Here is a 14,066-nt window from a genome sequence, read left to right on the forward strand (position 1 = left end):
AGTGTCGTACAAGAGTGGCCGTCGTCACGCTGACGCAGACTGCCTCTCCCGGATTCCTCTTGCGACTACTGACTGTGATGCTGAGAATTTTGACGACTGCCTTGCTGCTGTTACAAGCACGTTCCCCAACGCGGCTGATTTCCAGAGAGAACAACGCAACGATTTCAACTTGGATCCTCTTTTTGCCGCTGCACGTGCCTCCCAACACAGCGGTCGCTTTACTGTCCGAGACAAGTTGCTCTATAAAACTAACTACTCCAGACCTGGAGCACGTTTTCTTCAAGTGGTCCTCGAGAGCCTTCGCTCCGATTTTCTACGTGCCATGCATGACGATGCGATGTCCGGTCACTTCGGCTTCATACGAACGCTGAACCGCACCCAGAAACGCTTTTACTGGCCCAAGATGTACGAAACGACGAAGCGTTACGTCGCTAGCTGCGAGACGTGCCAACGTCACAAGCGCCCGGCCGACGCTACACCAGGTCCCCTTCAGCCGTTAACACCACCCAGCACACCTTTTGAACAAGTAGGAATTGACATTATGGGACCATTTCCGTTATCTAACAATAAGGAGCGTTGGATAATCGTCTGCGTAGATCTTCTTACGCGGTATGCCGAAACCGCAGCTATTCCCTCTTCTACCGCTGCATCCGTGGCGAAGTTCTTGCTTCACTCCGTGGTCCTTTGCCATGGCCCACCGCGTGTTATTATCAGTGACCGTGGCCGCCAGTTCACTGCCGATGCCGTTGAGGAATGACTACGCATGTGCACGACACAGTTCCGTCATTTCACACCGTATCATCCGCGGGCAAATGGCCTCGTTGAATGGACAAACAGAACGCTGACCAACATGCTTGCCATGTACGTTTCTTCCAATCACAAGAACTGGGATGATGTGCTGCCTTTTATCACGTACGCGTACAACACGGCAAAACCTGAAACAACGAACTTCAGCCCAATTTATCTGTTGTACGCCAGGTTGCCACTAAGCTCTCTAGTCACTTTCTTACCCTTCATTCTACACAATGACGACTCTGTATCAATCACCCTGTTCCTCGCGGAAGAAGCCCGTTGAATCGCTCGTCTTCGTACTTTGGCTTCTCAACGTCATTCGGAGGAACGATACGACGACCGTCACGAACCGGTTTTATTCGAAAAAGGTGACTTGGTGTTACTTTGGACACCGCAACGCAAGCGTGGATTATGTCAAAAGCTTCTGTCACGATATTCATGCCCATTTCTAGTTTTTGAGCGTCTAAGCCAGCTCACTTACGTAATAGCTCGTGTTTGGTCCAATGGTCGACGATCGAGCAGAACGCAGCTCACTCACGTTGCTCGCCTGAAAACTTTCTACCTTCCTTGTGCATTATAACTCGCCCTACGGGCTTCGTCTGCTTGCAGGGGCATGTAACAGGCTAGAAAAAGGTAGAGAAGAGAAGCAGAGGAAGACGAAGAGTCCTGGCACAATCGCAGTGTGCTGCCGCAAACTACCATCGTCCACCTCCTGTAAATAAAACCATCTTATCACCGCTCGCTGTTACAATATATTGATACATAACAGCCGCTAAACACGGCTGCTTGAAATAGGAGGATGAAGTGAGCTTTCTTTTTGATGCTGGACTGGTGCCATCTTGCTCGTCGAGTTCTGTGCGTTGTAAACAGATTATTAAAGAAGTTACTCGTAACATTATTGGTGGAGGTGGACGACCCCCGTACATCGATGTAGACGTGCAGCGGTCGCACCATCGGCGAAATTTCGACTGCTTCGACTGGTGGTACTACCTCTACGCCTCCTTCATCAGTCCAAGCCACCACCTACGTCACACTCCCACAACTCCGGTATCCCGGCACTTTCTCCGGTGATGGTACGATCGATCTTGACACTTGGCTGAAACGGTACGAGCACGTCAGTGCTACTCACTGCTGGGATCCCACGCTCATGCTCGCCAACGTGCTTTTCTACCTGGACGGCACTCCCTGAACATGGTTTGAAAGCCACGAAGCCGACATAACTGGCTGGAATCTCTGCAAAGAAAAGATACGCGACCAGTTTGGCGATTTATCTGGTCGTCAGCTCGCTGCGAAGAAGACTTGCCACACGGGCCCAGTCGTCTACCAAATTCTACTTCTCCTACATTCTTGACGTCTTGGCCCTTTGTTCCAAGGCCAACCAGTGCATGTCGGAAAACGAAAAGATTAACCACGTCTTGAAAGGCATTGCCGACGATGCTTTCAACCTGCTGGTTTTTAACAACGTCTCGAGCATCGACACCATCCTTAAAGAATTCCGACGTCTCGAACAAGCTAAAGCCCGCCACGTAGCCCAAAGAATCGTGCGCCTTCCGAACACAGCGGCCACTTCGTGTGACGACGCCTTCCACCAGGCCCCTCAATGTGGCAACCTCACACGCATCATTCGTCGAGAGGTCGAGGCAGCACAACCGGTAGCCACGCCATTACCGACGCCTGCGCCTTCCCCGACCACGATCTCTTTGATACAAGCCGTCGTTCTTCAAGAGCTATTGAATTTCGGCCTACATCCTGTTCCTGCCGTATACACGGCTGAGCCTTCTTATCGTCCCCTTTCTGATCCTCGCATACAAATAAATCCATCTGAATGGCGTACCCTTGATGACAGGCCCATATGTTTTAACTGTCTACGCATTGGTCATATCGCTCGTCACTGCCACAGCCGCTGGGCTCCACCGTCCCATTATGCACCTCAGTATCACGCCACTTCTGTCCGCCAGTGGTCCCCATCCCTTTCTCTATCAACGCCGGCCATATTATCCGCTCCTGCAGCACCTCTGAACAGACCTCGCTGCGACCGGTCACCGTCCCCGGCTCGTCGTCAGTTTCGGTCGCCCCCACAACGCCGTGCTGCCTCCCCGATCTATTCGCAGCACATCCGACTGGAAAACTAGGCCGGTCAGCTTCTAGAAGTGGATCTGCGTTTACGACCTTCGTAATAATTTTCGCTTAACATTAGCGACGAACTGGAATCTTTTAGACGTTACTGTCGACAATGTTCATGTCAGTGCATTGATAGATATTGGCGCGGATGTGTACATTATGAGTAGTAACCTTCGCCGCCGACTTAAAAAAGTTGTCACGCCCACCTTCAACCGAGCTTTACGAGTCGCCGATGGAGGAACTGCCAGAATTCAAGGCATGGGCTCTGCGCGAGTGTCTATTGGGGAGAGAAGCACTGTCGTTCTTTTTGCCGTTATCGAACATTGCCCTCATGAACTCATTTTCGGTATGGATTTTCTAGCCAGGCACTCTGCCCTCATAGACTGTTCAGCTGGCTATCTCCATCTCGATTTACCCCTCTTTTCCAACCCGACCAGCCCACCGCAAACCAGCCTCTGCTGCATTGATTTCACACGCCTCCCGCCTAACTCTGTCACACGTGTCGACTTATCCTACACGCCGCCATTAACTGATGGTGATTACATGGTCGCCCCCGACGCCTGCCGTGATGCTTACGCACGGGGTTGCTGTGCCGCATACAATTATGACGATTACGAGAAACTGCACCTTCCTTTCACTGATCAACATCTCTCTCCACACCCAAGTTCTACCACAGGGTATCTCCGTGGCCGAAATTACCACTCTCCAAGATGACCATGTCGAGCCCTTCAGAGTTGACGATTGCTGCAGCTCAGTCAGTGGCTCCACTCCATCAGGTTCTTGGGGCACCGACATCGAGCGAATCGTGTCATCGAACCTCACGTCTGAGCAAGCTGCAGCGCTTTGCCACGCTCTTGAGGGCTATCGTAGCATTTTCAACTTTGCCAGCAACTCTTTAGGCCAAACGACTATTGTCACCCTTCGTATAAATACTGGTCATGCCACTCTCATTCACCGACGCTCCTACCGTGTCTCTGCGTCGGAGCGTGCAATAATACAACGTAAAGTCGGCAAAACGCTTGCAAAAAACATTATCAAGATTTCATGCAGTCCCCGGGCAAGAAGGATGGAACATGTCACTTTTGTGTCGATTACCATCACCTCAACAAAATTACAAATGGACGTTTATCCTTTACCTCGCATCAACGGCGCCCTCGACTACGGTGCTACTTATTTTTCAACTATTGACCTTCGGTCAGGCTACTGGCAGATAGCCGTCGACGAGACGGACCGCGAGAAGACAGCATTCATCACTCCTGATGGCCGCTATGAGTTTAAGGTACTGCCCTTTGGTCTCTGCAACGCGCCAGCCACCTTTGAAAGAATGATGGACTCTTTGTTCCAAGGTTTGTAATGGTCCACCTGCTTGATTTACCTTGACGATGTTATTGTCTTTTCGCCCACATTCGACTCGCATCTCGATCGTTTATCAGCTATTTTGGACGTTTTTCGTTGAGCCGGACTCCAGCTTAACGCCTCCAAGTGCCACTTCAATCGTCGTCAAACCTCCATGCTCGGTCACCTTGTCGATGCCCAAGGCGTGCGTCCAAACCCAGAGAAAATTCACGCAGTGACGAACTTTCCCGTTCCGAGAACCACAAAGGATTTGCGCAGATTTGTGGGGTTGTGCTCATATTTCAGACGCTTTGTTAAGGACTTTGCGACCATTACACGCCCCCTCACAGACCTCTTGAAGAAAGACGCTTCGTTTATCGTCATCGTTTTCCCAACTTATGACACTGCTTACAACGCCACCAATCTTGGCTCACTTTGATCCATTAGCCCCAACTGACGTTCATACAGACGCCAGTGGACACGGCATAGGAGCTGTGCTATTGCAGCAACAACGGGGACATGACCATGGTATAGCCTACGCAAGTCGCCGGCTATCTCCAGCTGAGCACAACTATTCCATCACGGAGCACGAGTGCCTCGCCCTTGTATGGTCAGTCAGCAAGTTTCGTCTATACCTGTACGAGCACTCATTCCAGGTTGTCACGGATCATCCCGCGCTCTGCTGGCTACCCTCCCTGAAGGACCCCACAGGACGTCTCACTCGTTGGGCCCTACGCCTTCAAGAGTACACGTTCTCTGTAATGTATGAAACAAGGCAATTGCATCAGGATGCGGATTGTTTATGCCGCTACCCTGTTGACGAAGCAACCGATACTGACGCCATCACGGACGTTTTTTTCCGTGTCGAAGCTGTGAAACATTGGCGAAGAGCAACGTCGGGATGCTCTTTTACGAGCCATCATTGATAAACTTGAGTCAACGCTTCGCGACCAGTCACTACGAAAGTTTTTGTGAAAGAGGGGATTCTATATCACTATAACCTTGATTCTTTCGAATCAGACTTACTTCCTGTCATCTCAGTGCACCTGTGTTTCACTGTCCTGCATCAACTTCATGACGCTCCCATGACAGGCCATTTGGGCGTTTCTCTCACATACGATCAAGTACGACGTCGGTTTTTTTCGGCTTAGACTTGCCTGCTGTGTTCGACGCTATGTCGTCGGTTGTGAGCCCTGTCAGCATCACAAAACGCCGTCTGCCCTCCCGGCCGGCTACCTTCAGCCGATCGACGTTCCCACTGAGCCTTTCTTTCGAGTTGGTCTCGACCTGTGGGGCCCTTTTCCACTCTCCACAGCCGGAAACAAATGGATTGCTGTTGTCACAAACAACGCGACGCGGTACGCAATCACACGAGCACACCCGACCAGTTGCGCTACCGACGTTGCGGACTTTCTGCTGTACGACATAATATTAGTGCATGGTGCTCCCCGCCACCTTCTCACCGACCGTGGCCACACGTTCTTATCAGCTGTCGTTCATGAAATCCTGAGGTCTTGCCATACCAAGCACAAATTTACTACATCGTACCATCCCCAGTCAAATGGCCTCACGGAGCGCTTCAACAGGACCTTAACCAATATGCTTGCCAAATACGTTGCACGAGACCACCAGGATTGGGACATTCATTTGCCGTATGTGACGTTCGCCTACAATTCATGTCTTCACAACACTGCCGGCTATTCACCCTTGTATCTCATATATGGCCGGGACCAAACTCTACCCTTAGACACTCTGCAACCTGCGGTCACTGAATATGCCGGGGAAGCCATTGCCCGCGCCGACCACGAGCGTCAAATCGCCCGTAACCGTCTACAGGCTTCACAGGCGCACCAACAACTGCTCTACAATTCTCTTCATAGGGACGTGCACTTTCCCCGGGTTCTCTCATGCTCCTCTGGTCACCCACTCGGCGTGTGGGACTGTCTGAAAAAGTGATGTCACCCTACACTTGACCATTCCGTATCGTTCGCCAAGTGAGACGTCACGTACGAGATTGTTCCAACCGATCCAACAAAGTCATCGTCAGCCCCGAGCGACGCCGTTCACGTGGCTCGGCTCAAGCCCTATTACCCCCTCCGACATCATCTGCGTACATTTAGCACCGCGATGGTGCTTCTACCACCGGGGGTAGAATACATAACAGCCGCTAAACACGGCTGCATGAAAGAGGAGGACGAAGTAAGTTTACGTTTCGATGCTGGAATACGGCTCGTCGAGTTCTGCGCGTTGTAAATAGCTTATAGAGAAGTTACTCGTAACAATATATATATATATATATATATATATATATATATATATATATATATATATATATATTCAGAAGAGAACTTCATTGACGCGCTTGTACTTTGATATGAATTCGCACACATAGAGGTGACAGGACGCGCTTTCTTAGATATCACTAAGTTTAATAACTCTTTAAAAGGCCGAAGAATGGCACCATTAGCCCAATTTCCGCGTCCAACATGCGACGCGCTGACCTTGTTGTCACGCCCTTCTCTCTCTCTGATTATGTTTTGGCGGTTAACATGTACAGATACCACAATAGTTTGTCTAATAAATTTATCATGGATGTTAGTCATCGGGAAGGATCTATATAAATGAGACTATAGCTGCCAGACACCAAAACGTATATTTTGCGAACCTTCATTTATCAATGTAAAAAAAATATTCAATTACCTCTGTGAAGGCGCGTTTTCCTTTTTTTACTGCCGCTATAGCTCCAACTTCCAAGTTACCATAAGTAAAGCTGATCAGGGTTATCAGACACTATAAATATTTTTAGGCATTACAGTGGGGAAAATCTTAAACATAAAAACGATTTGTCATACTCATCGGCTCGCAAAAGCTTCGACATAGCACCGGTGATGATATATCTTTTTCAAAGAAAAATAATTTCCGGAAGCAGCTAATGCTTTTACCGGATTTTAAAAAGTTTGCTCGTTCCCTTCCGTAAGTGCATCAACAAGTCAGCCAAATAAAAGCATGAACAAGGGATGTAATATTATAGGGTCCCTGTTTGGCGCTAGCCTGCTCTGCAATACTACAGCACAAAACGTGAAAACGTCGCATAGGTGACTCGCCTCAGAAAGAACCTACAAGAAAAATCATCACAGCGGAAATGTTCGCAAAGTTTCACTATGTTGTAACATTGCCTTATAACATACTCATTTTACCTTAAAACACAATCGAGTTATTACTGTTGTGACGGAAACTTTTGCCTTACTTGTTGGTTTCGCCAGCGTGCAGCCAAGCGTGCACTACAGTCGAAAGGGGGGGGGGGGGGGGGGGCTCGCGCCCTTTTTGCTTCCCCGGCTGATACGCCTATGCCCTAGATGTTCGAAATTTCCGTAGTCCTCCACTACTGCGTCTTTCATAATCATAAGGTGGTTTTAGTACGTTAAACCACACGTATCAATGATCAATCATTCATGCTCCATCATGTACTGATAGTATTCTTGTTAACGTTGAACGTTCTATATGAGTAGCCTGAGAATAAGGCTGGGTATAGGTGCAGTATTGTGCCTCTCGAGTCTCCCAGCCATGAACTTCAATCAATTTTTTTTTGTTTTAATGGACATTTCTTTTAGGTTGGAGCCGTCTGAACATTGATGAACCCTTCTGAACTTAAACTGTTAAGAGGAAAATTCAGCTACCATACATTGAATTATGTGTTTGCTTCGTTAACGATAGATATACACTTGCCTTGTTTCTATTAAAAAAAGAACTAGCATCTCATCTGATTGTTGGTGGGCCACTTGGTAGATACTAAAATTGTGTATGTGTGCTTGTTGTATCTTTCTGCTCTTCTACGCGCGCACTTCTACGCTCATCGTCTTCTCGTAGCACTATACCGCGAACACGCATATGAACGCGATGCTTATACTGAGGTATCCGTCGGAATGAAGCAGCTGTTAGGGCCTATCTCGTACTTTTTTCTTCTTGAAGTAAGCACTGTTCTTGCTTTGATTTAAAAACTTTTATTGGAACATTAACAAGTGTCGATCGAATTCGCTTCTCCTGGTTCATGTCAGTATGTTTGTGTTTTCCTTGAGCATACATACAGCCTACACAGTGCTTGTTAGCGCTTGCGGTGTGTGGTGTTAGGGGATCGGACAGTCACAAAAGTCAATCTAGTATTAGGATAGCTGGCACTTATTTAGTTTTTTTTTGACGCAATAGCTAGTGAAAGAAAATGATAGTGCAAAAATAAATCGTCTCAAATGAAAAAACTATACTCAAATGTTTATTTCGGGCCTCCTGATGCTTGTCTGAAGAGAACAACTGAAGAAACACTGGGACTGGACTGAGAAGAATGAACCGTCACTCCTCGATCATTCTTTTGCAGGCGCCTTTCCTGTGACAGCACTCATGACTGGTGTGGTGGTCCAGAAATACAGCGTCATCGCCGACAACGCGACGGCCCTTGCTGACGATGGAGTACAGCTATCTACTGAACAATCGAGAAACGGTGTAGCCACCACGATGGCATTCATGAGCGGCCTTATTCAGGTGGCTAACCGCTGGCGAACACACACTTCTTTGTTGCTAACTATGACACTTGTACCCTACATTGCGATTCGTTCAATTACGTTCCCCTTAGGTATGCATGAAATGGGTCGTCGTTTTTTCAAGTGTTCCCTCAATACCTAAAATACATGGAACTTAACTATACTTAATGACATGTCGCAGAGCCTCACTCACAAAGCCTTACTATATTAAACATAATATTCAGTAAAGAGACGCTTTTGAGGTGCCATCAATAATGTAGAAGCAAAAAAAACTAAAATCACAGCATATCCACGGAATGATTGATGAGTGGGATGAAGTCTTCGTCTGTTCGCCTATCCGTCTGTCTGTGCGTCCATCCGTGCATCCGTCCAACCGGCTGGCTGTGCGTCCGTCTATGTGTTCATCCATGCGTCCATCCGAGTGTTCATCCGTCCGTGCGTGCGGCCGGCCGTCGGTTTGTTTTCCTGCACGTCTTCCTATCTGTTTGTTTCTCTGTTTGTATGTCTGTCTGTTTTCCTGCATGTCTTCCTATCTATTTGTTTCTCTGTTTGTCTCTCTGTGTGTCTATCTGTTTGTTTGTTTGTTTGTTTGTTTGTTTGTTTGTTTGTTCGCCCGTCTGTCTGTCTGTCTGTCTGTCTGTCGGTCCGTCCGTCCGTCCGGCCGTCCGTCCGTCTGTCTGTCCGTCTGTCTGTCTGTATGTATGTATGTCCTTCAGTCCTTCCGTCTGTCTGTCTGTCTGTCTGTCTGTCTGTCTGTCTGTCTGTCTGTCTGTCTGTCTGTCTGTCTGTCTGTCTGTCTGTCTGTCTGTCTGTCTGTCTGTAGACGCCACAGCCCTCCACGCCTGCTCCTCCGCTTCGTCCACTTCACAGCAACCATCCGACACACACTGCGACGACCCAGGAGGCACTCGTTTCTCGCGCATCTAGGCTCAGCCCAATCCCCCGCAATATCCTCACTTAGCTGCAGTTTGTGTACTTTTATGAGGCAGCGCCATCTATTATACTGTTCGTAGATACTGATGGTTACGCCTAAGGTGGGACAAGGTTAGACTAAGAGGAGCTTCACTCCTAAAGACAATGCTCATGGTCAGCACCTCTACTTTTCATGGTATAATTATAGTGGTGCGTGCTTATGGTACCAAACGCGTGCTTATGGTACCAAACACGTATTGGAAAAGTAGTTATCAAAGCCAAAGTGTGCACAATATGAAAAACACTCTTTGACAAGGTGTGACATATTCGTTATTACAGGATCTGGCGTCTCGGCGAGAAACTGAACTTTTTTGTTCTGTTCTACACGAAACACCCGATCCTGATAGTAAGCAAAGTGTCACACATTCCAGGAGTGTGTTTTCTTTATATATATTGTGCCTTTTCCTTCAAATCTTGTTTTGTTTCTTGCTGTTGCACATGACCGTGCGAAAAATACCGTGAAATTTTGAAATAAGGTGCTATGTATCAGCTCATGTGCAGGTGAACATGTCATGCACTAGGTTTTTGTTTTCTCGTTGTCATCGGTTTATTTTCATTTTCTGTAAAAGAACACCATTACTTTTTGAGCTGCTCCCATTTGGTATTGTCTTTTAAACATTAACCCGCGTCACTTCTATACTTTCTTTTAGTTTGTTTTCAACAATTTTCCCCCTTTTGACTGTAGTCATGAGTAAGTTTAAAAGCGCAATAAGACAAAACAAGCTGAAAAACACACAGAAACAGTACTGGACTTGTAGCTACTTGTATCGATTCTAACGCAAGGCTCTTTAGGGGCAAGTAACCGAGTGTCCCACATGGTCTATCGGCACCGTGTGCTGCTGCTGTCGGGACGTTAGATTTGCTTGAGCGCAAGAGAGAAACTGCATCCTATCGCCGAGAGACAGGTGACTCACTGTAGCGGACAACTCAGCGTTCGCCGCGTGTCGAGAGAGAGCGAACGGCACATGTCGACTATGGAAGCGCGAGCTCGCCAGCGAGAGACAACACGCTGCCAAACCATTTACCAGCCATATTGTGTATATAGGCACTGAATATTGACCTGCAATGTAGGATCGAAGAAAAACTTCCCTTGTGCGTTGTTGAACAAGAAATATTCGCAGCGTGCGCATTAACTGAAATCGGACTACATCCTTCGCCCCTTTCTAGTTGTTTTGCTTGTGTTTGGTTCGCATGGCGGGCAGACTCGACGCAGCGGCTGCGTGGACCGTGTTTAAGGGTGTGGCTGACAAGTAACAGCATGCCACAAGCCAGCCGCCGAGGTTTTTTCCGATGCAAAGCAGTTTATTGGGGGGGCGGGGGGCTTTGTCTGTCACTTTCTCTTTCCTTCCAGCGGTGTCAGTCCCCGAAAACTCTCAAGTTCAAGTGAGCACCTGTGCGGTGCGAAAAAATCAACCGCGGTGCGTTTCGGCTTTAGACACCCGAAGTACGTCTACTGACCCCTCCGTTTGATAGCGCTTGGGCACCGCCATTGCGCTATTGCTCTTTGTTGTAGGGGCACCTTCGTCGGGGCCAAGCTTCAATTCTGAAATAATCGAATAATACATCTTTTCACACCACTACACATAAAAAAGAATTTGTTCTTATAGCAAGAGTTTTTTTTTAAACATGTGCTGCGTTATCAATTTTTTGTAATAGTTCTTGCTCCAGCTGACTCGTAGTCAGCAGCAACCTATTGACATCATTATCCTCATTTTCAAGATATACGGCGGCCAACTACAGTATATTTCTAGACACTGTAGGCCAACGGTAGTAACGGCAGGTAACGGCTCGCGGTACGTTTAGATGTGTCTCACACTGTTTCGTTTCACTGAAAATATTTCGAGCCACTGCCGGCCGACAAACTCTCTTCCATTCTGTTAATTTTGATTCGTTCAAATGCTTTTGCGAAGGGAATTCAAGTGACTTCCGGGAAACGAAGCGATCATTGAAACTTTCATCAGATAAACACCCGTTGCAAGCCCGAGAATGGAGGGCTGGTGAGTAGAAACCACTTCAGTTTTTTTTGGGACGGTTGCTTGCTGGACTAGTTGGTTCATTTCAACATATGTATTTTGTTTGTTTTTCTGCCAATGACTGCGTAGGCGTCATACAGTGGTAGCGCATTGCAATAATAAATTTTAAAATCTTTCAACGCGTTCATCTGTCACCAGAAAAACCTGCGTTATTTGCGGCGTGGCTTCACGGGAACGAATCGCTGACTCAATAGGTAATGCTGATATTGTACCGCCAGGTAACACAAACAAGGTCGTGTCGATAAAAGATGGCAAATACATCACTGTCGCCTGGCATGTGTCTTCGTAGCTAGCCTATATATTAGTACAAAAAACCTACGAGTCACTAGTTCACCGCTGTCGCACTTGAGAAACATCACATAGTTGTGGGTGTGGTTTCGCTATAGTGTTAAAAAAAAAGTGTCACCTAAATCAGATATACTTCTTTTTTTGCCACAGCCTCCTGGCCTCCCTGACATGGAAGCAGCTGTGTACAATGGAGAAAAAAACCTGCTTCATGACATGCCTTGTGAATAAGCAGCCCCGAGTAATACATGTGTTATGAGGTGCCATTACATATATGTTTAAAATACTGCTGTTTACTAGTAAACTGAGTTTATTTGTTTACTTTGGAAACTTTCAAGCATTGAATATGCTTATGAATATCTGACGATGTCACTTGTTTTTCCAGACTGCCATGCAACGACAGGAAGACTACCTCCGAATCTCTACTCCGCAAGCACGTTGAAACATCTGAACATCCACTACAACAGGTCATCTCGAACCTCACACATGCAATGCTTGTGAATGTTTTTGTCAATGTTTTACCACGCATATCGTGGAAGGGTGCTTTATATTAGCCACAAGCTTTGGCTGTCTACCGTGACATAGAATCTACACTCCAATAACATTGAAATTGAAACACTATTAGTTATATTGTGTGGCACTGCTGGACTCAACAACGCACGTTTGATCCCAGCCACAGTGGCCATAATTCGATGGGGGTGAAATGCTAAGACGCTCATGTGCTTAAGGGTTTGTTCGATTCGCCTACACCATATGATCCATTTTACGAGGTGCTGCACCTAACAATTCGTTTCAGTGGTGCAGCAATTGGCGTACTCTAAACCGTGCTATTCGTTTCAAAAAGTTCAGAAGAGGTACAGCAGTAACACTACTAGTTTATGACTTTCCTGTACCTCCATTTCTGACGGCGTTTGTTTGGTGGAGTCGCTGCACGCCCAGTTTAACAAACAACATAGTATTAGACGTAGGTGCCGTACACACCTTACACACGCGGCGTGCTTTGCCAACATGTTTGCACCTCATTAAACTAAGCGAAAATAAAGGAGAATTCCACCTTGTCATTCACTTGTGATGTCGCACTGCTGAACTCAGGCTGCACAAGTTCTGAAGTTCTCGTGCACTGCTGTGAACCAGTTCCTATTAGTGCAGCTGAACCAAACTAACCCGTAAAAATGGAATCTTGAAAATATGAAAATTCTTTGAACATGAGGTGTCATATCAAATGTTTCGACAAGTTGTCTTACCTCCTGCAGGGTAACAATGTCATTTGTTTTAGCCCTTGGAAGCCAGAATCAATCTAAATTTGTTTATACTGTACGACTCATGATCACTTCAAGGTTGGCATGAATCGTCAGAAATTGTTAAATGCATAACAAAATGAACCTCACAGCAATGAGGGGCATTAACAGACTTTCTGACCTTTAGTTGTGCCTTGTGACACAGTTTACAAACTACACCCAGAACTGTATTGTCCTAATTAACTGTGTTTAGCTCATACAATTTTACAAAAAGATGCGCCAAAGCCTAAGAATGCAAACAATTGCATTAGCTTTGCACATATGTTCAATGGGCTCCTAAAACAATAAATCATGAAAGTGAGGAGAACTTGAAGCACTGCTTCAGAAACACGTGAATGCTGTCGTGATGAGCAAGATTCTGTTCATGGGTGTGGTACATTTTTTTTCATATAGCAGAGAAAGATCCCAGATTTTTTTAGTGCATCTGCTTCTGTTTAAATTAAGTTGTCATAGCTTTAGTGTCTACAAACTACAAAGTTAAATTCTGTGCACTACCGTCATGAAAAAAAGCTAGGAAATTGCACAGGTAGTTCATCGTTGATTTTGGCTTATCCACAGCCACACTGCAAGAGAATATGTAATTCAACTCCAAATTTTTTAAAAGTAGCAGGGCGAAAACAAATGCAGCTTTCAAGCATAAGTATACTGAAAAAGTAAACACAATAACAAGTGTGTAATAAATGTGATCTTTATTGATC

At 46.6% G+C, this 14,066-nt stretch overlaps 1 protein-coding gene across 11 annotated transcripts in view; it reads left to right on the forward strand.

Moving 5' to 3' along the window:
* The window catches only part of LOC119165484 (solute carrier family 26 member 6-like), a 152,769-nt gene that overhangs the window by 24,784 nt on the left and 113,919 nt on the right, over positions 1-14,066 (forward strand). For 9 of the 11 annotated variants that reach the window (XR_012885809.1, XM_075872585.1, XM_037417654.2 and 6 more), the window contains one exon: positions 8,618-8,781. The exons of the other annotated variants lie outside the window; for them this stretch is intronic. Coding sequence is in view for 8 of the 9 variants with exons in the window: in XM_075872585.1 (XP_075728700.1) it covers positions 8,618-8,781 (164 nt within the window). In the remaining variant the exon portion in view is untranslated. The remainder of the gene's footprint in view (positions 1-8,617; positions 8,782-14,066) is intronic. 11 annotated transcript variants of the gene reach the window in all.

Source organism: Rhipicephalus microplus, chromosome 8, assembly GCF_043290135.1.
Source record: "Rhipicephalus microplus isolate Deutch F79 chromosome 8, USDA_Rmic, whole genome shotgun sequence".
NCBI lineage: Eukaryota > Metazoa > Arthropoda > Arachnida > Ixodida > Ixodidae > Rhipicephalus > Rhipicephalus microplus.